The sequence below is a fragment of the Dipodomys spectabilis genome, unplaced genomic scaffold (genome assembly GCF_019054845.1).
Source record: "Dipodomys spectabilis isolate Male_0828 unplaced genomic scaffold, ASM1905484v1 ptg000054l, whole genome shotgun sequence".
Classification (NCBI taxonomy): Eukaryota; Metazoa; Chordata; class Mammalia; order Rodentia; family Heteromyidae; genus Dipodomys; species Dipodomys spectabilis.
Genome location: NW_024870731.1, coordinates 37,719,576 through 37,744,900, shown reverse-complemented (window position 1 = coordinate 37,744,900; position 25,325 = coordinate 37,719,576). Strand labels below are relative to the sequence as shown.

The 25,325-nt window shown below is 45.6% G+C and overlaps 1 protein-coding gene across 5 annotated transcripts in view; it reads right to left on the bottom strand.

The window, feature by feature from the left end:
- Itpr1 (inositol 1,4,5-trisphosphate receptor type 1) overlaps positions 1-25,325 on the bottom strand; it is a 297,583-nt gene that overhangs the window by 194,183 nt on the left and 78,075 nt on the right. For all 5 annotated transcript variants that reach the window (XM_042680110.1, XM_042680115.1, XM_042680112.1 and 2 more), the window contains exon 5: positions 3,429-3,544. In XM_042680110.1, the coding sequence (XP_042536044.1) occupies positions 3,429-3,544 (116 nt within the window). The remainder of the gene's footprint in view (positions 1-3,428; positions 3,545-25,325) is intronic.

Below are 25,325 nucleotides of genomic sequence, written 5' to 3'. Positions count from 1 at the left end.
CACATGCGCAGGCCCCATGTGGCGACAAAGCCCACCAAGCCCCCTTTATTCCTGTTGGCTTCCAGCATGGCCAAGAGCAATGTGACTCTGTAACCTCCGCTGCGAAAAGTACAGGAGAAGAAAGTGCTCGAGATGTACTAGTAAGATCTCACCAAACACAACGACCTTCATTCCAGAGAAGAGAAGGCAGGACAGCTAGAAACATGAAGAACTTCCACAAAGATAACCCCCGGGCAATGCACTGAGCAGCTCCCTCCTACAGCGAGGAGATGGAGCACTGCCCCTGCCCCCATCCAACAAGAAGATGGTATTCCCAGCACAGACCTGGGGGTGGGGGGGTTCTGAGTGGTACAATGACTTCAGGGTAGGCAGGTGGAGGGGTCATGGTATTCAGTGGACAAGAACCAGACAACCTGGAGGCTGAATACAGCCTGATCCGTGTGTAGAGACCTGTGATTATCTGTACCTGGTGCCTCACTTCATTCTACACACCAGTACAAAGCACGGCTTCCTGGGGATCTATTGCTACTCTCATTAATACATTTTCCCAAAATACAAAGTACTGTTGAGTGGAGGGAAGAGGGTGCTATGCACTGTTGATAACATTACCAGAGTCAGAAAATCACATTGCAGACACCGTTCTTTTTATACCACCAATAAGTGCCTGCATCACATGAGTGAGCTCTGATTCCTGCGGGTCTCCTCCAGTAGCTGCCCCTGAGCACTGAGAGTATCATTTATTATGCCATAGATTATCTTCCTTTTATTTCTTTTTCATAAGTCACTAAAATTTTTGGATGCCTATCAATTTTATTGTACTTTGGTAAAGTTGTATAACTTGCTAAAGACAAGGAGGTAATAAGTCTAAATTCACCATGTCTAAGATCATTACCGTAATAGTCGTAATTATTTTCGCTTGTTTTTCTTAGGGAGCTGGGGATCAATCCCAGGCCCTTGTATGGCTAGGCAAGAGTTCTACCACTGAGCTCCATGCCCAGTCTTTGGTTTATTGCCACATAACACAGAACAGCCTTGAATTCTGAACCTTCTTCCTTAGCTTGGATTTCAGGCATTCAACAATACACCTGGGCTTGATGGGTTTTTTTGTTTGTTTTTTGTTTTGTCGGTCATGGGGCTTGAACTCTGGGCTTGGGTGCTGTCCTTGTGCTCTTCAGCTCAAGGCAAGCGCTCTACCACTTGAGCCAAGCACCACTTCCGGTTTTCTAGCGGTTTATTGGAGATAAGAGTCTCACAAATTTTCCTGCCTGGGCTGGCTTTGAAACAGGCTAGCTTTGAACCGTGATCCTCAGATCTCAGCCTCCTGAGTAGCTAGGATTACAGGCGTGAGCTACCAGCGCCCGGCTTTGATGTAATTCCTGAAGTCTTAAAAATTTTGTTTTTTCTTTTGCCAAGTCTTTGTTTTCATTGTTTCCTTTTCTTTTTTTCTTTTTTGTTTTCTGGTTGTGGAGCTTGAACTCTGGGCCTGGGCACTGTCCCTGAGCTCCTCAGCTCAATGGCTACCGCTCTACTACTTGAGCCACAGCGCCTCTTCCAGTTTTCTGGTGGTTAAATGGACTTTCCTGCCAGTGCTGGCTTTGAACCGCGATCCTCAGCTCTCAGCTAGGGTTCCAGGTGTGAACCACCGGCACCCGGCTGTTTCTTTTTCTTCTACCCCCAGATCCTTCGGGTCCCTCAGACTGAGGTGTGCAGGGCGCTTCCGTCTTCTTCCAGGAAGCCCACCCTGATCCACACGTCCCTGGATCCAGCAACGATTCCAATACCTATTCTAAACACCCCGCTCCCTGACATATGCGGGTGGTTTCCCCTGGAATGCAGTACTTGCACAGTGTCTTCGTTCTTTATTTGCTATGAAGTTTCCAGAGGTTTCAGGAACTTCCTCTGTTTGGTCACCAGCACTAAGCCACAGCACTTCACGGCTGCTCAACGAGTGTTTCTCAAGGGCCTGATTTGAGTCAGACTCTTCCGGAACAACACGGTGCTCAGAGAGAGAGAGACGATGCTCCCGACCTTACAGAGGGCCACCGCTCTGATGGGGGACAGATAATGAAGGAAGAAGTTGCTAAGTGCTGGGAAGGGCAGAGCCCAGAGCTGCGACGGAGACACACAGGCCCGACGTCTCCTGCGGGTGTGGGGAAGGCGGCTCCGTGGAGATGGCATGGAAACTGAGACTGGGTGAGAAGGACGCAAAGATCTGAGCTTAAAAAGAAAATAACTGGGGCTGGGAAGGTGGCTCAGTGGTAGAGTGCTTGCTTCGCATGCATGAGGCCCTGGGTTCGATTCTCAGCACCACATGAAAAGAAAAAGCCGGAAGTGGCACGGTGGCTCAAGTGGTAGAGTGCTAGCCTTGAGCTGAGAGACAGGGACCAAGCCCAGAGTTCAAGCCCCACGACCGACACGAAAAAAAAAAAAAAAGGGTGTAAAGGTCATGAAATGGGATAAAAAAATAAACAGCCAGTACACTGACGGCTCATACCTGCAATCCTAACTATGCAAGAGGCTGAGCTCTGAGGATCACAGTGCACAGCCACTTGGGGCAGATATATCTGACAGACTCATCTTCAGTGAACCAGCAAAAAGCCAGAACTGAAACCATGGCTTAAGTAAGCAAGCCAAGGGAGTAAGCAAGCCAAGTAAGGGCGAACGAGGTCTTGGTTTCAAACCTCATTACTGTCATGAACAAATGGATGGATGGATGGATGAACCAACAAATGAATGCTACTAAAGGCATTCATACTAAAGGCTCTAGGGGAAAAGCCCAGCCCAGGTGTGTGAGATCCTGCACAAAACAACAACAATGCTGCTGTTTGTTTTAGGGGCAGTGGGAGCGAGGGCTGTCAGTCCTCACAGGGCTGATTATGAGCTCGCTGATGGAAGACACCTGGTCTATTTATTCTACCTGGAGCACAGCACAACTGCAATGGGACGAGCACATCTCTTACATGCCAAATAATAGGACAAACACATGATCATAGCCAAAATTCATTAAAGAATAGCCAGAAGTTGCGTATTATTTGGTGCGAGGCAGTGTTCTCGTGTCTCATTTCACATAATCCTCACAGCTTCTTCCTGAGATGGCGAACACCATCACCCCCACGTTGGAAAACAGCCATGGGAACTTGCCGAAGGCCACCAGGCCAAGGGCAGAGGAGCCAGATCCCAGTTCTAGGCAGATTTCTTCCACAACTGGTGCTCACAACCACTAGTCTGCAAAAGCATCCCTGAAGGGGAATGGAGGAGGAAGGAGGGTTTTCCAGACATCCCCTGACTTCCGTGTGCCACCTCTCCTCTGCTCAGGGCTCTCTGTCCCTCCTGATTTACGAAAGAACAGGGGAAAGCCGGAAGCTGGAGTCCTGGCCACGCCCCGACACCCCCAGGTGACGGCCCCGCAGCCCCATCTCCTTACGTACATGCAGCTTGTTGAGCAGCACCGCATCTGTTGTGCTATTGGCCCCCGGCTTAGCAGCTTTCCAGAACTGCTTCTGGGCAGAGTAGCGATTCATGGGACATAGCTTGAAGAGGCAGTCTAGACAGGAAACAAACAAACACAAACTGTTACCAAGTATGCACACACACAAGAAAAAAGCCACCTGCTGGAAAAGGCTTTCCATCTTTATTCGTATAAGGTATTAGCGATGAAGCGACATGTGGGTGATGACAAGAGCCCTCTCACCAAGTTTGCTTTCTTAAGTTTAATCCCACCACCTGGTGAAGTTACCCATGAGGGAACTGAGGCTTCTTAGGAAGAGAGCCACTGTCCACTGTGAGATCGATAGCGCAGAGCCAAAGTTCAGTGTTCAAATCCCATGCTCTCACCACCGTCACGGCACGGTGGTAAACAGAAGGATAAACAATCCTCACTGTGCCCACGTACACCTGCAATGGCTCCCTAGCACATCCCCACATCTCTTCAGTCTCGCTCAAGCTCTGTTTCGTTCCAGAACTGGGGACTGAACTCAGAGGTTTGTGCTTGCCAGGTTAAGTGCTCAACACGCGAGCCACAAGCCCAGCCCTTACAAAAACAGTAATAATAATTGCCTACACTTAAGCTTATTTGGAGATGCTGCCTAGGGCAGTGGACTCTCAGACTCCCGTGTGAAGTGAGTGCAGAAATACAGCGTCTCAGCTCCCAGGAGTCCGGATCCACCCTACCCCCAGCACCAGTCCATCTGATGCCCTTCCACTTCGGAGGTTATGAGTTTGCCCACTTGTCCTATACAACAGAGGCAACAAGCGGCCGCCAGGCTTTCTGCAAAGAAACCAAAACATGGAAGACAGCAGTAGTGTGACCCCAGGCTACGCAGAGACCAAAATCCCACCCTTCACTCTCGCCTCTCCACTCTGCCACTTTAAGGAACGAACTAATAAACCAGTCGCTCTGAGTAAAAGCCACCTAGAAGTTAAAGGCCAACGAAAACCATTGGAAAGCTGACTTTAATGATGAACCTTGTTCTAAGATGAGCATGAGACTATCGTGATTAACCGGACAATACATTATGATTTGCCTTCATCTTTTCATTAACTCTACTGTCCTGCTTTTCTTATCATGTATATGATACAGTGCATAAAGCAACACATGTATATAACTTCACACACACACACACACACACACACACACACACACACACACGAGTTTAGGACTATATTTTGGTCCTAAAAGTTTAGAGGACTTAGTAGTGGAGCTCAGTAGTAGACTATCCAAGCTCCTGTGTTTGATCCTCAGCATTAACAATCCTGCCCCGCCCCCACTAGTTTAAATTCCTTAAGGAACTACTATTTAACATGGACACTCACCCCTGAAAGGCTTATATTCTGGCATACAGAGTTTTCAAATGGTATTTGTAAAGTCCAAGTAATAAATATGAAGCAAATGCTCAGATTAGGGGAAACTGTACCCTGCAAATAAGTAAGGACTATATTTGTTCTTATCTATTAAATCAGATTCTCATAAAGGGCCTTTCATGGATACATACCAACTCATTGTCCCAACTAATGACTATCTTGAATCAAGGAGAATTCATTTGCTATCAAGTGCAAAAAAAAAACAAAAAACATTCAGACCTTTCTCTAACTCAAATGGCTTTCTTCTAGCCACAATCAATGAACTGCAACAACCTACTGTACTCTCAAATTGTACTGCCCAAGCAAAAGGTACTTTTCCCCATTTGTACAATCTCCTTCACCAGCTCATGTCTCCATGAACAAGGTAAATATAGAAACGCTGATATTCATCTATCCCAAGCAATGTTCATTACACACGAGAAATGTCAGCTAGGTCTTTAAGAACAAAGGACCCATGGGACACAGTTTAAAAGATAAGGCCCTGCTCCTGCCTCTTACCAAGGGCTCGGGTCACAGTCATTTTCTGTGTCACTGGAGAGACCTGTTTTTCTAGCAGTCTAACGCACGGTAGCTCCCTGGGTACCTCTTGAGTAACTCACTACCATACTTGTCTAGCTTTTGACACAGGACCGGGGGTGGCGCCTAGGTGTGCCAGGAGGACTTCCTTGTACAAACGCATGTAAGTTTTTTTAAGAATTCAAATATTTGTGACGAGCATTGACTTCTGATAATTTACAGATCAAATGGGTTAACAAATTCAATATTCATCATCAGAAAAAACATGGGGTACAGAAATGACCTGTAACATATTTCATACAGCAATAGCTAAATACTAGGCTTTCAAAAAAAAAGGAAAAATAACTGATTTAAGCCTGGCTTGGGGGCAAATCAGGCTAGATCCACTTTGCTGAGGGTAACAAATCATGCAAAGAAGTTCCATTTTACACCTGTGCATATTATTTACCAAGTCGCTTCACAAACAAATGGGACAACACCAGTTCCAAACCTGAAGCAACTTCACACTTGCCTGAAGTTTCACACTTGCTGGAGGCGTGAGCATGAAGTTAAGACTTGTGCAGCCAACCCATGTCTTGCTATCACTTCCACACCAACTGTTTTCCTTGGACAACACAGCGCATTGCATTGGGTGAAGTATATTTACAACCAACTGTCTATGTAAATATAAGAGATGCTAACGTACTAGTAACAGAACCGAATTAGCCTTGCTGATTCTTGCCGGTCTTCCTGGTTGCTTAGCAACTGATTCCAAGTAAAAATTAAATTAAGCAATTCAAATGTAATGCTAAAGAAACCTTCGGAAATGCAGCCATTCCGATGCTCAGTATTGCCCTTTGCTGTTTGGATGGCACTCTGGGGCAAAATGAAAGTTCTGCTGGGTCCTAATATGCAAAAGATAGAAATACACAAATACAGGAAATCTGATGGCAGAATATGTAATATCTACATAGAGTGAAGAGAGCACATGTGTGTGCGCGCGCGTGCGCGTGTGTGTGCGTGCTTGGATAGACACTTACATGGTGCACACACTCTGTAGTAGTTGGTCTCATACCAAAAAAATGCCACACAGGAAATCTTATATGACAGGTGTTATTTTAAGCCTTTGAGGGATAAACTAAAATCGAGCTTTCAAAAAATTACTTTGGGGTATTTTTGAGTTTTTGCCCACACTGAGTGAGCAAAGGAGAATTCCGCTGAATGGAGAGGTTGGGCTAACGGCATAGGGCTGGAGAACCGGGGAGCAGACAGCGCAAGGCCCTGGGAGCCTCCAGCCCTCCGGTGTGCATTCCCGAGCTCTGCTGCTGCCGGAAAGCTGACAGCGCTCAGCACACGGAACTACCAAATCCCGATGTGCGGCGCACGGTGAAGAGGGGATGATACTCCCAGGGCCACGGGCGCCTCCGGCACTCTGGGATGGAGTAGGAGGGGATAAGGAAAGGCAAGGATGTCAGTGTGTGGTCTTGAGTCGACTGATTGAATGAAGAATGGAGGCTGCCAAAGGTGAAAGCTCTCTATCTCCATACCCTCTTCCCCGCCTCCCCCCCAACTCTGAACTTGAACTTGATGCGTGAGGGCAAGCAGGGACTCATGGCCTAGGCAGACGAGCAGAAGCCCAAGGAAGGTGCTCAATGAATGATCTAGATGTGCTCCTACCGAGGGCTCCAGAAACACTGTATCTAGATCCTGTGACATCACTTCCATCTTGGAGCTTCCAGAAATCTGTTCGTAGAGTGAATTACTACTTATTGAAGTACCTCCTGTGTGCAGAGGCAGTGCTGGGTATCAAAAATAGAACAGTGAACCAGACGGGAGTTTTGTTTTGTTTTGTTTTGAATACAATCCTAGTGACAAAGGAGTCAAAGAGACCAGCTGTTAAAAGTACGAGTACCTGAAGGTTAAATGAAGCAATTCAAATGCGATGTGAGGGCGGACTTTTTGCAATTCAGAGGCTCCAAAGTGCCCTTTGCTATTTGGATGGCACAGAGGGGCAAGAGCCGTGTCTGGACACAGAAAGCTGTGTCTGGACTCTACGGTGGAGAGTCAGCGTTTCACGGGCATCAGCAGGAAGGTCGGTCTAGCACTAATTATCTGAGCACGGAGCTGAAGAACAGAAAGGAGCCAGCCTGCAGCAAAGCCTCCCAGGCAGAGAGAAAAGCAAGTGCAAAGGCCCTGTGCTGGAAACAATCTTCCCAATCGCCAAAGAAGAGCTAGAGCAAGGTTAGACAAGAGTTTAGGGAGCTAGGGCCTTCTCGTTGTTCAGGTTGATGGGACATGTGAGTCATTCCGCAAGCCATGGGAAGCCATCAAGGGCTGTAAGCAAGGCTAGGAACAGGGGGTTGGGGGGTGGGGGAAAAGAAGAGTCAAAATCATGGGTTTTGTTTTGGCTCTGCTCAGTTTGAGATGGCGATAAAACATCCAGGCTGAAATGCTGAGTCATGAGCAGACAATCGCCAATCAGCAGGATGAACACGTAAAGCAGTCAGTTCCATAAGGATGCCAGTGGATGGACAGACACAAGGAGAAGAGGAAGGATGGAGTGTTGGAGATGAGAGGGAAGTTGAGGAAGTCAGAATTATAAACTTCACACATGGCATGAAATACGGAAATACCACAATGAACCCCTCACTTCCCACATTCATACCATTCTCACTACTGGAATCTAAAAGTACATTGTTCACTTGAGGCTTCCAAAAGCTTGCTCTTGGTTAAAAGTGTTCACAGGGCAGACTAAAGACCTTGCTACAGCAGACTAAAGACCCTGCTCCTTATAAAAGAAAAAACAGCCAGGTGCTGATGGCTCACACCTGTAATCCTAGCTACTCAAGGGGCTGAGACCTGAGGATCAGAATTCAAAGCCAGCCCAGGCAGGAAGTCAGTGAAACTCTTATCTCAATAAACCACCAGAAAACCAGAAGTGGTGCTGTGGCTCAAGTGACAGAATCCTAGCCTTGAGCTAAAGAGCACAAGGACAGCACTCAAGCCCAGAGTTCAAGCCTCACGACTGACCCCGCCCCAAACAACAACAACAACAGATGCACCAAAAATTAAAGTTTAAAAATCCAACGTCATCTTCCAGGAAACACAAGCCCATCCGCCCAGTCGGTGAAGATGGAGAGAGTACAGAGCAGGGAACATGACAGATAAGGTGAAGACTGAGTTTCTGCCCAGGGGTCCCGAGGAGAAGCAGGCTGATGTGACTGGCAGAGCTCGGAAAGGCTCAGGAACTGGAGGCCCCAAGCAGTACGGGGGACAGGGGTGGGTGAGGAGCCATTCTGGGGATGGACTGAAACACAGAGAAGTCAGTCAGTCGCTCGTGTCATCGCCCATAATGACGAGACCAGATCCCTTCTCCCTGCTGGATATCTGCGAAACAAACAGATCACGGAATCTCCCACCACATACACCGAATACAGAGAAGGGTTGAATACTGGAGTCAAAATTAATGCAAACGTGGGATGGCAGGATGCCCGGGCTCCACAGTGGCCAGTCCACTTCCTCTCCACCGGTGGGCACCTAGAGCAGGGGCCACACCCTGGGGCGCCTCGGCCAGCGCTGGTCCACACAGCCCACCGGAGGGCAGCTCACCAGGGAAGAATGGGTTTCACATTCCAAGAATGGGGGGGAATCAAAATAAGATAATATTTAAGATCGAGGCCAGATCACAATGAAATATGAAAACATCGCAGTGCAACTTCCCACTTTACACAACTCAGGGGGAAAAGGAGGCCTCCCTGGTCCAGCTGAGGGAGAGGAGGCTGAATCTGCATTATCAGTGTCACAGCAGACATGCGCAAGGAAGTCCTCTGGTGACACTACGCAGGCTGGTCACTGCCCCTGGCTAAAGACCCCAGGGACAGAGGACTGTGGGGAGGACAGGGTCTCACCCCTGTCAATTGGAAAACAGGGAGGCTTCTAGAGAGAAAACATACTCACTAAATGTGACAAAGGAACTATGCAAAAAAGAAAAGACTAAGAAAAGTAAGACTATTACTCAACTCCAGGGGAAAGGTGTGCATTAAAATCTAGTGTTCAACAGTGAGCAATATTTATACAGTCGTACAAATAGAAAGATTACTAGTTTAGGCCAAAACATGTCATAAACAGCTCTTATGGGAGGGTGGAGGAAGAGTAAAGCGTCATAAAGCCAGCCATAATCTATAATAACAGCAATATGAACCAACTGAAACCAGGCACCAGTGGCTCTATTTGTAATCCTACTACTTCAGAGGCTGAGATCTGAGGACCCCAGTTTGAAGCTAGCCCTGGCAGAAAAGTCTATGAGATTTGTTATGTCCAGTTAACCGCCAAAAGGCCAGAAGTAGACCTGTGGCTCAAGTGGCAGAGCACCAGCCTTAAGCAAAAAAGCTCAGGCATATAGATAGCATTCAATACATGTACAATGCTATACAACCTCCATCTCTATCTGCCTCCAAAACACCTTCCACATCTCCAAAACACAAGGGCTTCATTACCCACCTGCCTCCATGTGTCAAAGAAAACACTGCTTTTCCTTAAGCAGCTCTAGGGTTTGAACTCAGGGCCTTAGGCTTGTTAACAGTCACTCTGCCACTGAAGCCATGCTTCCAATTCTTTTTGCTTTAGTTATTCCTTTAAATAGGGTCTTACGTCTATGCCCAGGCCAACCTAGCCGAAGATGATCCCACCCACCTATGCCTTCCATGATCCAGACTAAAATTTTTGAATTACTTCTGGTACTCAATTATTGCTCAGGTTTTTACTGAGCTACTACTGTTTCTTAATTTTGCTATTAAAAGGGGTTACAATTCCATAAGCCAGGTTATGAATACAATGTTTCTGAAATGTCACCAGGTCCTTCCTTCTCCCGTTTTCCCTCTCCATCCCTACCCACAAGTTACATGGTTCGTGGTTTACATGGTGTACACTGACCACTGTGACGTGCTCCACCACCCTTCCTTGATCCATTCCTATGTCCCCCCCTTCCCACTCCCCCACCAAAAAAGTTTCCACCATTTCCTGGAATTCGTTTTGACAAACAGTACTTTAGTTGTTCAGAGAAGTCACCCTTTGACTGAGACACTACTTTGCAACTACAGACTGACAAAGGCAACAAGCTAGATGCCACGGTTTGCATGTTTGTCTCTAAGAGTCATGTTGAACCCCAATTGCCAATGTGATGACTGTGCTAGCAGAGGCGACTGTGCCAAGAGGACCCCACACTCAAGGCTGGACTTAATGCTTAAAAAAGCTTGGGGTTTGGGCTCTTGCTCTGGGCTCTTCTGTCATTTGAGAACAGTGGCCCACCTGTGCAAAAGATGTAGCTTCTTGGGAGGAGAGGCCAGGCCCCCATCAAACACAAGCCTGCCCACACTTTCATCTTGGACTTCTCAGCCTCCACACTGTCAGGCAATACATCTCTGTTCGTTCTAAATCCCCTGGTCAGTGGGATTCTGTCACAACAGAATAACAGACTGAGATCTGGGTAATGCACTGTCAGTGAGCACTACTGCCAGGGTGGGAAGGGGCAGCCCAGCCTGAGCGAAAGTAAATGCACACGAACAAGGTACAATGTACCATCTAGCAATGCTGCTGCTACTGCTGCTGCTGCTACTACTACTACTACTACACACAGGAAGGTATACTAGGAAACAGAACAATGAGAAGGTACACTAGCTCTTAACTGCACTGCCTAGGACGTGACACCTGTACTCCGACATGAGGCCGGTGATGAAGTCCTCACACAAGCCCCTCTCCTGGGAAGTAAAGGAGCTGAGATGTGACGTTCAGGCGTGTGCCGCTTGCCTGAAGTCAGCAATATTCGTGACGTTCCCCCTCACACCACAGCCCCCGTCCCTTCCACTGGCTGGAGCGGAAGCTATAGCCAGTCTCTTCTCTTGCAGAATTTGAATTCTTCATGTGAGCAAAAAGATACTAGGCCATCACCAACAGCTCCCAAACTGTTCATTCGGCCAGCCCATGTAAACTCAATTGTATTTGGGTAAAGAGCAAGAAAATGAAAGTGAAAAATGCTAAGTGTTGTTTGTCCATAGCTAGCCTTTCTTTTTTTTTTTTTTAAGGATAAGAAGTCACAGAATAAAAATTTCAGAAAGACAGTAAGATGAATGTAGAGAAGGGAGACTTGTAAGCCACATGAAATAAATTGATTACCATCAAAGTAGTAATGAAAGGGAAATAGAGACTTGTTCCTAATCCAATTTACCAGACTACCAGACTCATCGGGATGAAGGTTTACCCTCCACAGCTGCTGTTCTATTCCTGGTACATCAGGATCAGAAACAGGGCCAGGGAATACATGAGAAGATAGGTAATAAGCATAAGGTAAAAGGTGAGTAGGCTGAAATGGGAGGTGACAAGGGGAAAGGCCATTCATCTTTCCCACAAACGCCTTCCAGGACCCAGTTATTCACTGTAGCTGGCTGGGAGTGGAAACCAGCTTCACACTGTTGTGGCTACTGAATGCTAACCACATCCCCAAGCCAGGACAGCACCTTCTGCAGTCGAGAGACATTTTCCAACTGCCAAACAGGCCTTCCATTATGTGCCTGCGCAGAGAACATACATTGCCATTAAGAGACAAGGGACAACGAGGCAACTTTTCCATTTCAGACGACCAGAAGAGAAAACCAAAGCTGAATGTAGAAGCCCACTGTCCTCTGCCTCTCCCACCCTTCCTGTTCAGCAGGGCCATCATTCACAAGCCTCCCTTCTGACCCACTCTAGCTCAGGCGATTAAGCTTTGTTTGCAAGGAGTATTGAATATGGGTTGGAGTTAGTTAGCCATGAATAGTGCAGTTACACATCTATGAGAAAGGTAACTCTACTCATTGCACAAGACAAAAGGGGCCAGAAGTTCCTCCAGACCAGCAGCCTGCACACAGGCACCCAAGCACATTTGCATAAGCAACTTTCTACCCTGGCCTCAGCACCTGCAGAAAGGGCTGCAAAGCCAGCTTAAGGCTTTAAGGCTTGCCACTCTGCAGGGATAGCATGGAGTGTGTTGTGAAGGAGGACGAGGGGGTCCCTGGACCTGGTGAAGCACCCCTTCCACGAGCACAAAACTAATCCGTGCCAGCAGGGTTCCATCCACACGGAGCTTGGCTCCAGGATTGCATACATTCAGATTCCTTTTGGATTTAAGTTAGTTTTTATTGCGTGCAACCAAGTGTGACCTGTGGAGTAATAAAACCTACTCCATTGTGCTGGCAATGGAAATAAGCAATCACCAAATGGAAATAACCATCACCAAAGAGAACACAAAAAAAAAATTGGAGAAGGAGGAGAAGCAGGAAGAGGAGGAAGAAGAGAAGGAGGAGGAGGAGGAGGAGGAGGAGGGGGAGGAAGAGGAGGAGGAGGAGGAGGAGGAGGAAGAGGTAGCTACATGGAGAATCTGAAAAGCCAGTCCTAGCTCTGCTCCTCAAAGGCTGAGCAACCTCACCCAAGTGACCAGGCCTCTCTGTAATGTGCATGTCTTCTCCTGAGGGACTGTGGAGCCCAAGAGCCAGTGAAGCCTGGGGAAGCTGATGTCCCCTTCTCATGTGGGTAAAACCGAGCCCTCTGAGTGCCTGTGTGCACACTCATCCAGAACTGATCACCATTAGGAGTGTAATTCTAGGGAAAATGATCTGACTCTACATGTGTGTTTCTATAAAGGATAACCATAAAGACTAACGCACAAATTCACTTCCAAGAGTAAATCAACCACATCACCTAAAGCCCTTCAAACAGATCCCAACACAGAGCAGACAATAAACATGACCACCACGATCGAACTCGCAAACCAATAGTCCATCCATGCTGCCCAGCAATGCTGTTCCATACTGTCATGAGATAAGCCACCATGAGTCACCCACAACTGACCACATTTCCACAAATGTAATTACTGATGGATCCACTTATAAGAAGCTCAAGAATAAGCAAAACGAACGTATGGTGTCAATACTGGGACAGTAGTTACCTTTATTGGGGGTTAGTAGTGTTTTCTGGGGAATTTCAAATGCTGTCTCTCTCTCTCAACCTTGGAGGGGAGGGGTTGCATGGGTATAAATGTAAAATCCTATCAAGCAATACATTTAAGATCTGCATATACAGACATTTAAATTTATATGCCTGCACATATATATTTGAAATACCGCAATAGTAACAATAAAATCAAATCCACTGCTTCTCATGACCTTGTGAAAAGGAAGATCTATTTTCCCTTCATGGAAAAGGTTAATGTGATTTCCATCACTAGGAAAACGTGTTTGCTTGTTCAGGGCTTGGTGAGCAGGGGCGGGCTATAATGAGTGGAGGAGAGGGGAAGGGAGAGAACCGACAGGTCTCCCTGGGGCCTGTGATCCAGGCCACCCACTGGATGGCTCAGGTAATGCTTCTTCCCTGGCTCTGTGCCTGGAGGCTCAGAGAGACTGCAGAGACAGGCTTTCCCTAGATCCTCTGGGCTAGCCAAACAGCTCTACAACATTAAAAGGCAGTCGTTTAAAATGCCATCTCTAATGAAATCATATGATGTCTGCTGTTTGCTTCAAAACAATCAGAGGCAGGGAAGCAGTGGGATACAGAAAAACAACACTGGCCCTGGGTTGGTTATTTTAAAGCTGGATATGAACCACATTCTGGCCGCTTACCTAAAGGCTTAAGTTTTTGCCTAAGAGCATGCTTTTTAAGTCACCTTTTAAACTTCCGTTCAGGCTTAAGAACTTTACAAAAACCAAACCAAAATATTCATGAGTTCAAAGCGAGGCTTTTCTGTTCTTTAAGTTCTAAAGAAGGGTGGGAGAAGAGGAGGGAGCACTTCCTCCTGAAAACTGGTATATTCTGGAAATGAGAACAAAGCTGGATGGAACTGGCAGAAAAGAAATTCAATACACAAAAATGCATTGGGGGAAAAAAAGAGGAGAGCTCTACGTTAGATCTGTGAGCAGCAAGCAACAGGGTGGAGTCCGGTTAAAACCTTGCTGGGCAGAGGTCCACATCCTCAGCACCTCTGAGTCAAAGGCAAATGAAATCTCACCATGCAAACCACAGCCATGGCCCTTGGAGAATCGCTGCGGGGGAGATCATAAGGAGCTTGGGAAGGCCTGGGGCAGCTGGCATGGGGTTTCATAAGCCATGGGGCTGCTCATCCTGGGAGCCTTCTGGAAAAGGACTTTTTTTTTCCAACTCCAAGTCCACTACACTGAGGTAAAGCTGGCTGTGTCTCCTGCAATAATGTGACTTGTCTTTCACCAAACCTTTATTAAATGCCTGTGTGCTGGACCAAAAGGTAATCCCTAGTATCCCAGGCAGAGGACCCAATAGGAAACCGCAGGGTGACTGAAGCAGACAGGAGTCCCCTACCCAAGCAGATGTGCGAGAGGGAGTGAGAAAATGCTCCTGACTGGACTTTTGCAGGATCTCGGGGACCAGCCGGGGTAGACTGCAGCAAACAATAGAACTCTTGTTCTGTGCAAAAGACTCCTAGTAAGGCCCACTGTCAAGAAGTGGGAATGACAAGTCTAGCTCTCCTGCTCTCCCTCCTCCCCAAGTTACACACCCAATTGAACTCAAGATGGTCTACTCTTCACAAGTTCCACGCTGAGTGCAAGGCCGGGTGCACAGAGCTGTCCTTGCTGGTGTGGACCCACTTTTCCATGGAGAGGCAAGAAGGGTGGAGGAAGACAGTCCTGCTCTGTTGCTTCCTTCTCCTGTTGTTCTCTGAAGAGCTGGTGACCCAACCCCAAACACCCCGGTTTTCCCCTGGGTTCTGGATACTTTCTAACCAGCCTCTGGCATGTGTAGGCTGGGCCATCCCTTACTTCTTAACATTTCTCCATATTAAACCTACCCTGGCTGAGCAAATTCTTTACAAAGATAGCCTTTCGCCAATCTTATCCCAGCAAAAACGAACTACACAATCAATCTGGACTCCCTAAAAGACAGCATGCAGGTGCCTCAAAGAAAGAGAAAAAAAGTGCTTTCCTGGGGCTGGGAAGGAGGCTCGGTGGCAGAGTGCTTGCCTGGCATGCCTGAGGCCCTGGATTCCATTTCTCAGTACCACATAAGCAGAAAAAGTCAGAAGTGTCACTGTGGCTCAAGTGGTAGAGCACTAGCCTTGAGCTGAAGAGCTGAGGGACAGCGCCCCTCACAACCAACCGGGGCGGGGGGGGGGGGAGTGCTTTCCTAATTTATTTCATGACCTATGTTTCATTTGCTTACACCTTATTTTTATCCTAGCAAACACAGCCTACCACCCAATTGCCATTTTTAAATCAAAGTTATCTGCCAAAAAGAATGACTGTCAAGCTTCTCCTCTCCCCCAGAACACCTACCTGAAAGATAACGACACATTCCTGCTCCAAATAGTGACTTGTTAGCGCAAGATCTTCCAGGAAGGCACCTCAAGATGATACACGCCAACCCTCAAAAAGGTGCTTAGATTATGACACAGTTTCTAATACCATCATTTATGTTTTTGGCATCAACTTCCTCCCTCCCTCCCTCCCCCTTTACTTCTTCTCTCTTCCTTCCCCTTCCCCTGCCCCCCCCCCCCCATTCTTTGTCCTGAGATTCAATCTCAAGTCCCTGTGCTTGCTATGTAGGTTAGGTCCTCTAGCACTTTAGCCAATGCTCCCACGCCTTTTTGGTTTCATTATTTTTCAAATAGTCTCACTCTTTTGCCCTGTCTTTCACCCATCAATACTGTAAGGTCACCTCCCAGTACAGATCCCTAGGGAAGATCTCTGCTCTCCACCCCAGCCTATCCACCTCCCTGAGCTTGGCACTCCTTCCTCCAAGAGCCCAGCGTCTTTATTACTGCCTTATAAGTTGCCTGTGTGGTGGGTACATTAACGACAAAGACTTACATCATATAATAAAAATGTAGTTAGCTTTTCATCATCCACTATTCAGTACGGAAGGTTCTTACCTCTGCTCCAAGATTAAAAAAAAAAAAAAAAGCTGGCCAAGTTTCTGGAAACAATGCCAACTCCAAGATTAAAAACATCCAGCTAGATGCCAGGTTCTCATGGCTATAATCCTAGCAAGTCAGAAGGCTGAGATCCAGAGGGAGGTAGTTCAAAGCCAGCCTGGACAGAGAAGTCTTCAAGATTCCATCTCCAATTCACCAGCAAAAAGCCAGGCAGGAAGTGTGGCTCAAGGTACAGAGTACTTACTAGCAGAGCAAGTTTGAAGCTCTGAAACTTTTCCTCAGCCAATGCCTGCATACTTTGTCTCATCCTTAGAAAAGCAGCATCCTGCATATCCTGGTTCAACAAGGACTTCTGCTTCCATCCCGTCTACCTGGCCTCCTCCCACCTCCATGACTCAGAAAGCCCAGAAGTCCAGGCCCTGGCTCTGTCCATCACCATGTTCAATTACTCTTGTTAGACGAATATACCTTCCACCTGAAACATGTCCTCCGACACATTCAAAACCCATCCCCAAAACAGACCTTGTATAAGGCCCTCCCCTTCATCCCTCTTTTCACTCATTTCCCTTTTACTCAACCTTTGAGTATTTTACTTGGTATGTCTTTGTTGTTTCATTTGCATAATTGTGTGGCCAGTGGGTTTAAACAACTTATATGTAGCCATTTTTACTGAGACTTCATTCATAGCCAACAAACTACACACAGTAGAATTTAACAACGCCTTAAATGAAAACCAGTCAAGAAAACCATGACTACTATCTAATTCCAAGACATCGTATAACCTCCCTCCCCCGAAAAATCCTACACCCAATAGTAGTCAGCCCCCATTTTCCCTTCCCTCAGACCCTAAGCAACCAGCAATTCATTTTCTGCCTTACAGATCTCAAGCATTTCACAGAAGTGAAATCATAAGATGTATAGCCTATAAGGTAAGATCCATTCATATTGTAGCACACATCAGTACTTCATTGCCTTTTGTGCATGAATTAATATTTCATTACAGGCCTACACAGTTTGTTCATTCCTCAGCTTACGGACATGTGAGTTATTTTGACATTTCAGCTTTATCAATAATGCAATTGTGAGCATCTGTATGGCTGCAGATATATACTCTCCATTCTCTTGGGTTTATATTTAGAGTGGAACTGTTGGGTCACAGGATTACTCGGTGTTTGAGCTTTGAGGAACTGTGGATCTGTTCTACAAAACTGATGCATCATCTTACAGCAGCAATGTAAAATTCTCCACATTCTCACCAATACTTACTATTATCCATCTCCCATGACCATGCTAATGTTTTATTGTGGCTTTGATTTGCATTTTCCCCAATGATGTTAAGCATCTTTTCATATGCCTATGAGCCAGTGTGCATTTTTTTAAAGAAATGTCTATTTAAATCCTTGTTCCATTTTAAAATTGGGTTATCTTTTTATGGTTGGACCACGACAGTTCTTATATATTCTGAATACTAGTAATTTAGCATGCAAAAAAGAGAGACGTTTTAGAATATTTTCCCCCTTTCTGAGTTGTGTTTTCTCTCCCCTTTCTTCCTTCCCTCCCTCCTTCCTTCCTTTTCCTCTTTCCTCTCTCCTCCTTGTCTTTTTTCCTCTTGTGCTAGGGATTGAACCCAGGACCTTGTGCATGGTTGCCAAGCATTCATCGTTTGAAATATATCCCTGGGCCTGTTTTTGTTTTGTAGACAGTGTCCAGTATCATTTTGATTATTCTTGTGTTACCTATATTTGTTTTTTTGTGTTTTTTTTTTGTTTGTTTTTTTGCTAGTCCTTGAATTCTGGGCCCTTTTTTGCTCAAGGTGAGCACTCTAACACTTGAGCCACAGTACCTCTTCCTTGAGTAGTTTATAAGCGTCTCATGGACTTTCCTGGCTAGCTTTGAACCGCAATCTTCAAATCTCAGCCTCCTGAGTAGCTAGGGTTACAGGCATGTGCCATCGGCGCCCAGCAATGTTACTTACATTTTACTGTATTAATTAGTCACCAGCTAGCGTAGCACAAGGTCATGAAGACTTGAACTTGTATTTTCTATTAGGAGGCTTATAGTTTTAGCTCTTGTACTCAGGCTTTTGATCCACTTTGAGTTAAATTTGGTGTGAGGCAGGTGTACAATTTCTTTTTTTTTGTTTATCTTGCCTGCAGAAATCTAGTTGTTATATAGTACCATTTGTTGAAAGACCACTTTTGTCCCTGTTTAGTCATTTTGGCACCTATATTGAAGATCAAGGGACAATAAATTATGGGTTGCTTTCCCCTTCACCTGTAACAGATGATTAACGTCCATCCAACCCACCTGATACCCAACTACCTCCAACAAAAGAAAGATACTTTCTCAACTATTTATTTAAGAAATATTCTAGTGGGGGAATGTGACTCAGTGGTAGAGCACTTGCCTAGCATGCATAAAGTTCAGCTTTCAATCTCTAGCACTGCAGGAGGGGAAAAATTCTACCAAGTCACTAAGAAATCCTACAGGTAAATTAGTATAATTTCTCTAAGTGCTAAACAAACATAGCATGCAATAGCAAAGACACAACGCAGTATAATACATAAGGATTTGAAATGGAACACCTGGGTCTAAAAACACAGCCTTTCAGAGACAAGGAGAAAGAAGGGTCTTCAAAGCGAGCCTTGTTATATTATATTAAAACAGTGGGGCCAATCGTTCCCAGGACACTTTTCTTTTTAGCCGAAGACTTTGCAGGTCACAGTAATGATGTCATACTTGGTGAAGTTACCACTGACCACATTCTCTTCCAGGAATATAGTTTTTAATACTAAATTATTTTCCCTGAAGATCACAGAAATCATGATGAGGATGATGAGGATGAAGAAGGAAGGAGGAGGAAGACTCAGCAAGGAATCAGTCAGAAGCACACATGCACACTCAAACACTATCAACCCCATAACACACAAGGCTCAACAGACATTTGCAAAACCTGGCACAGAGAATGACACAAATCAGAAGATCCTGGTCAAGGTGGTGCACTTTAGACTCTGACCAGACAGCCAGGAGTACTCTGCCAAGCTAGGAGGTAGCCTACTGTGCAAACCAGCTGAACATGATCGCACAACACAGCACCATCTCCAGATAAAAATTAACTTCTCTGCCTCTAGCCAAGCCAGATTAGTAAGCGTTTCTAAAGCATAAGTTTGCTTTATCTCACTTCCATAGTTCACCTCTTTGATGCCTAGAAGAGCACTAATATCATTTGGATTTTTGGTGTTTTGGGGTTTTTTAATGGTACTGAACTTTCAACTCAGAGGCCTTGTGCTAGCTAGACGGTCCCTTAAAAACTGAGCTGCACCTGCAATTGCTTTTTGCTTCACTTGTTTTCAAATAGGATCTTGAATTTTATGTCAGGGCCAGAATCTAGATCATGAGTCTCTTATTCATACTTCCCATGTGGCTGGGATGATGGGCACGCACCCATGTGCCTAGCATTTTATTGGTTCAGATGGAATCTTTAACAATTTATGAGCCGCTGAGCTCAGCCCTGATTTCGAGCTTGAAGTATAAATCAAAGATCTGTGTTAAAGATCTGTGTTAAAGGTGGCACTACCGGAAGTGGAATACTGATCTAATGGGAAGTCTTCAGGTGAGTGGGGGACCTGCCCTTGAAGGAGACTGTAGGACCTCGCACCCCATCTCTTTGCTCCCTGGCTCGTGAGAGAAGCAAATTTGCTCTGCCCTGGGCTGATATATGCTGCCTTGCCACAGACCCTGTTCCAAGAGGCACAGGGAAAACCCACTGGGGACTAAAGCCTTCAAAACCATAAGCCAAAATTATCCTTTTCTCTTCATAGGTTAATGATATCAGGTATTTTGTTATAGTAGTGGAAAACTGACTAACACAAATGCCCTCTGCCCTGCCTCCTTCCCAGTGAAACTCAAATGGTCCTCTTTCCAACATGGAATCTCCCCCTTCCCCCCCCCCCCCCCCCCCGCCACTTGTCTTTCCTCTTTACAAAACTTCTTCCAAATGGCCCTGAATTAATGTCCAATTTGAGCTCTGTGGGGGCTCAGGTGAATTTCCATCACCTCCCTACCGGCCCCCATGCTCTGCAAAACACTTCCCACCACTCCACGCACACACATGAGCATGCTGACTGAACTAATCATTGTGTCATTTAGGAAAACATTACCTGAAGCCAAATGTGCCAGCTGCTGGACTTCAGTCCAGATCTTCCACACAGACAAAGTTCTATCTGTCCTTGCTTGCTCTTTTAAACAGACTAGCATTAATTGCTATTATTTAGAAACATCACATTAAAACCCAAACCCTAAAGCTTTGAGAGAGAGAGAGAGAGAGAGAGAGAGAGAGAGAGAGAGTGTGTGTGTGTGTGTGTGTGTGTGTGTGTGTGTACAGGTTCTTGTCCAGGCCTGGTCGCTGTCCCTCAGCTCTTTCACTCTGGCGCTCTACCACTTGGCCCTGTAGCTCCATTGGCAGCTTTTTTGGTGGTTAACTGGAGGTAAGAATCTCACAAACTTTCCTGTCCAGGCTGGCTTCAAACCATGATCCTCAGATTTCAGCCTCCTGAGTAGCTAGGATTATAAGCGTGAGCCACTGGCACCCAGCTTCCTACAGCTTTTTTGTTAGAGAAAAACAATAACAACAACCCCCTATACATACACACACACAATTTGGGAACACTAAGCTTCTATTTCTGTAGGACAGCCAGTAGCTAGAGATAAAAGGACTCCTTTAGACAGGCCATACACCTACCATGTTCTCATTTGCTTCATGTGTTCCTGAGTTAATTTGTTCACTTCCTGCTCTGTGGTCCTAACTTATGCTTGCTGAATGTGAGTACAAAACCCCAGTAACACAACCACACACTGAGAAAATCAGCTTCCAGGAGGCTACATAACTGTTTGTTCCCAGGAAGCAGTATCAAGGCAACATATTTTTATGTGAACTACACCACACTCCCATTGCTCCATGGAACAACCTCTATGTTGCCCTGTGTGGTCCGCATAGAAGAGGCTGTCAGGCTGATCACTAACCAGATATTCAAATGAAAGATGACTGTGGAAAACCCAGTAGCTAAGAGGTATTTCTGCTTAAGATTCTGGAAGAGAGAAGAGAGAGATTTCTATATATTACAATCAAAGCGATTCTAGTAAAGAGGTAGTCATTTAATCCACATGAACATGTTGCATCTTTATTACAAAAACAATTGGATTTCTTTTCTTGTTTTGTGTGTGAGTTGTGAGGCTTTGAACTCAGGCTTAGGCACTGTCCTTGAGCTCTTTTGCTCAAGGCTAATAATCTACACTTTGTTCCACAGCTCCACTTCTGGTTTTGGAGTGGTTAATTGGAATAAGAGTCTAATGGGAACTTTTCTGCCTGGGCTGGCTTCAAACTGCAATCTTCAGATCTCAGCCTCCTGAGTAACAAGGATTACAGTGTGAACCACCAGTGCCCAGCCAACAACTGGTTTTGGAGAACTGAGAGCCTACCTGTGACTAGTTGCTAAACCCATCTGCACATAAATAAACTCCATGTTCCAACTTTGGTCACTACGAACAAGGGTTCAGCAAAGCAATAAATACCACTAGATAGGGATAAGAGACTTATTTCTCTCACTCCTAAGCATGTAATACAGAACCAACAATGACATAAACATTGTTTTAAAAAACAAAAACTAATCCTGTAGCTGGGAACCTGTGGTTCTGACCTGTCATCCTAGCTACCTAGGAGGCTGAGATCTGAGGATCACACTTGAAAGCAGCCTAGGCAGGAAAGTCTGTGAGACTCTTATCTCCAATAAACTACCCCCAAAAAAGCCTGAAGTGTAGCTGTGGCTCAAGTGGTTGAGAGACAGCCTTGAGCAAAAACAGCTTAGGGACAATGGCTAAGCCCTTAGTTCGAGCGCCAAAACGGCACACACAAAATAAACAAAAAACCTAACACTGTAAAAGCACATGGCAAGAGTTTCTCTGTTGGTTCACAGACTTGGCTTTCAACTAGCAAGGTAAATCCTCTATAATCAACCCAAAGAGACTTTTCCTTACTTCTTAGTTCACAGGGAATTTTGCTGAGAGACTTGCCTGGGACAGAGTCCAGTTTCAGCCTGGTGCTTCCTGAAATGGAGAGAACTTTCTGCCTCTTATGTGGGCTTATTACAATTCTCTAAATGCTGCTGGTTTTATACTGATGCCCTCATAAATCAAGGGATCACGACTTTAATTAGTATTTTAATTTAATCCATTAGGGGGAGTGGGACAGGGAACACTTAAGCAAATCCCAAAGAAACATAAACATATTAACACCATTGTTTATCTGTGAAGTCAGAGTAACTCCTGGCCTTTCTGGTTTCCTAAGACTAGTCTACCCCAGCCATGCTAGCAAAACTCTGTCTGAGGTCACCAATCACCTAAATCGTGTCTGACCCAATCTTGGTGCTATCTGACACCCTCCATCACCTGCCCATGACCTCTGGTCTCCCCTGTGATGCCCATACTTCCCCACTTTAGCCAGACCTATCCAGGCGTCTTCTCCATCTTATCTTTCTCTGCCCTTCAAAACATCCTTAAGCTGATGCCCTGGTTCCCATATACAACATGAACCAAGTAAGCTGTAATAAACATATAGCAGTACTGGGCTGAGAATCTACCTTCACAAGTCCTCGTAATTCCATTTCAATGTACACACCCATTATCAACCAACTTCAATATCCAGCTAGATACAATGAGGCTTAGAAATCAACCCGTGACATATTATGTACACGAGCAAAATATGGGCAAAGAAGAAGGACCTGAACCTATGTCTAAATGCAAAACCTCCATCTGGACCAGGGCCTACAACATCATTTGGCACATGAAGGGACAGACACGGATATTTCTCGAAAGCTTCTTGCTGGCTACTCCTAGCCAGGTACCATCTTCACTGATGATTTTTTGTGATCCATGAATGGGATTATCAATATCTACAACAACCCACTCCTGTGAAGAACCATGTCCTTCCTCCAGCATAACTCAGGAGACTGTAAACATCCAGACATCTGATGACAATGGCTTGGATACCATAAAGGAGAGACTGGCTTGTGAAGGAGGCCCACCCAGAGCGAGGCAGAGACGAAATGGACAGGTGGTAGAGTCCACCCTGAACACACAACTTCAGCCTCCAGCCCGTTTCCTGTGTAAAAGCGAGGGTTTGGTAGTTTGTACCCTCAAAGATCACAATCAATAGAAAAGCTGCCAGGAGAAAGCAGGAGGAACTGCTCTGTCTAAAAAGAAGCAATGGCCCCGTGATACACCAAAGACCACAGGTTACATGCAGTGAGCAAACCAGGAAGCAAAGGTCTGCTGTGTATTGAACAACGTGCTGGAGCGAGAAAACAGATGCAAAACACAGACCAACTGTTATTTATTGTCAGTCGTGGGACTTGAACTCTGGGCCTGGGCGCTGTCCCTCAGCTCTTCAGCTCAAGGCTAGTGCTTCACCACTTGATCCACAATGCCACTTCTGGTTTTCTGGTGGTTTATTGGAGGTAAGAGTCTCGCGGACTTTCGTGCCCGGGCTGGCTTTGAACTGCAATCCTCAGATCTCAGCCTCCTGAGTAGCTAAGATGACAGGCATGAGCCACCAGTGCCCGGCGAGACCAACTGTTATTAAACACACAGTCCTACACAGGATAGATGGCCTGTGATCAGCATTGGAGCCCACACTTGACCAGACTGCTCCAACCATTTCCTGGCTTTCCCAGGTGGCAGGCAGGCACTGGTGATACTTCTCAAGTTTTGTTATCACGCAGGCATCATTCTCACTGTGGTCTCCTTTAAACTCAAGCATCCCTCAGAAGCCCAGCTTGGAATGAGCCCACTGAAGAGGAAACGTCAAGGGTAAAGGATCAAAAGCGGCAAGACCAATCCTCAAAGCACACAAAATGAAAGAAGTTCCAGAAGCTAACCACCAAAGCCTTTGCAATTTGCATCCTTAAAATGTCTGATTATATAATTCAGTTATGTCAGATCTCTTAAACTGACACTGCTCCAAAAGAAGGCTTTTAAAAAATTCAACTGCGTAGAAGCCATCAAATTAAATACAATCAAATCCATGGCAGAATCACCTCTGACATTTATCATTCTGCTATCCATCTTCACTGCTAGAGGTAATCATAAATGCTCTTTTGGGGGGGAAAAATAAGTTTAACTGCAAAATTATTTCAAACAAACCCTGTCAAAAAAGCAAAACCAATTCAAAGCAAAGATCTGGTCATTTCAAGATAGTCAAATTACTTTAGGAAAATGTATGATTACCTGCCTAATTTTCTTTCTCTTCTTTTCTGTCTTCCCCTGAAGGAAATCCCATCCTAAGTCAAAATGTATCAACAGAGCGGAGTAAGGTGACTTAACATCTGTAATCCTAGCTACACAAGAGGTAGAGATTGGCGGGATCACGTTTCAAGGCCAGACTGGGGAAATTTTTTTTACAAGATTTCACTTTAACTAATAAAAGGGGAAGCATCAAGGCCCAAACGAGACAGGGCAAAGAGTCAGACCCTACTAGAAAAAAATTATAAGAGCATGAAAGGCTGGAGGCATGGCTCAGGTGGTAGAGTACCTGCCTAGCAAGTGAAGGTTCTAAGTTTAAACCCAGGACTTCCAATGCATACATGCATACATACATATATGTAGTGTGCATATGTATGCATACTGCATATGTGTATGCATACTACATACATACATACATGGATAGGCCTAATGTGATAATTTACTGAGGACAGAGCATTCTTTCTCCATCTGGGAGAAAGGGATAGCAGATTCCGCCATAGAGAACCAGAGCACTTCTAATACACTTTACCTCTCACTCTGCTATCCTTCATTCACAGAAGCTAACTCTGCATCTCCTTCAGGCCACATACTGTTCCAAGTACTAAACACACAGTAGTTGGCAAGACCAGTGTGTCTCTGTTCTCATACAGCTTAAATTCTACAGGGAGGGGAAAAAAAAGAATAAGTAGACAACACAAAATACAGTGTTGGCTGTTATTACCTGCCATGGAGATATAAAAGCCAG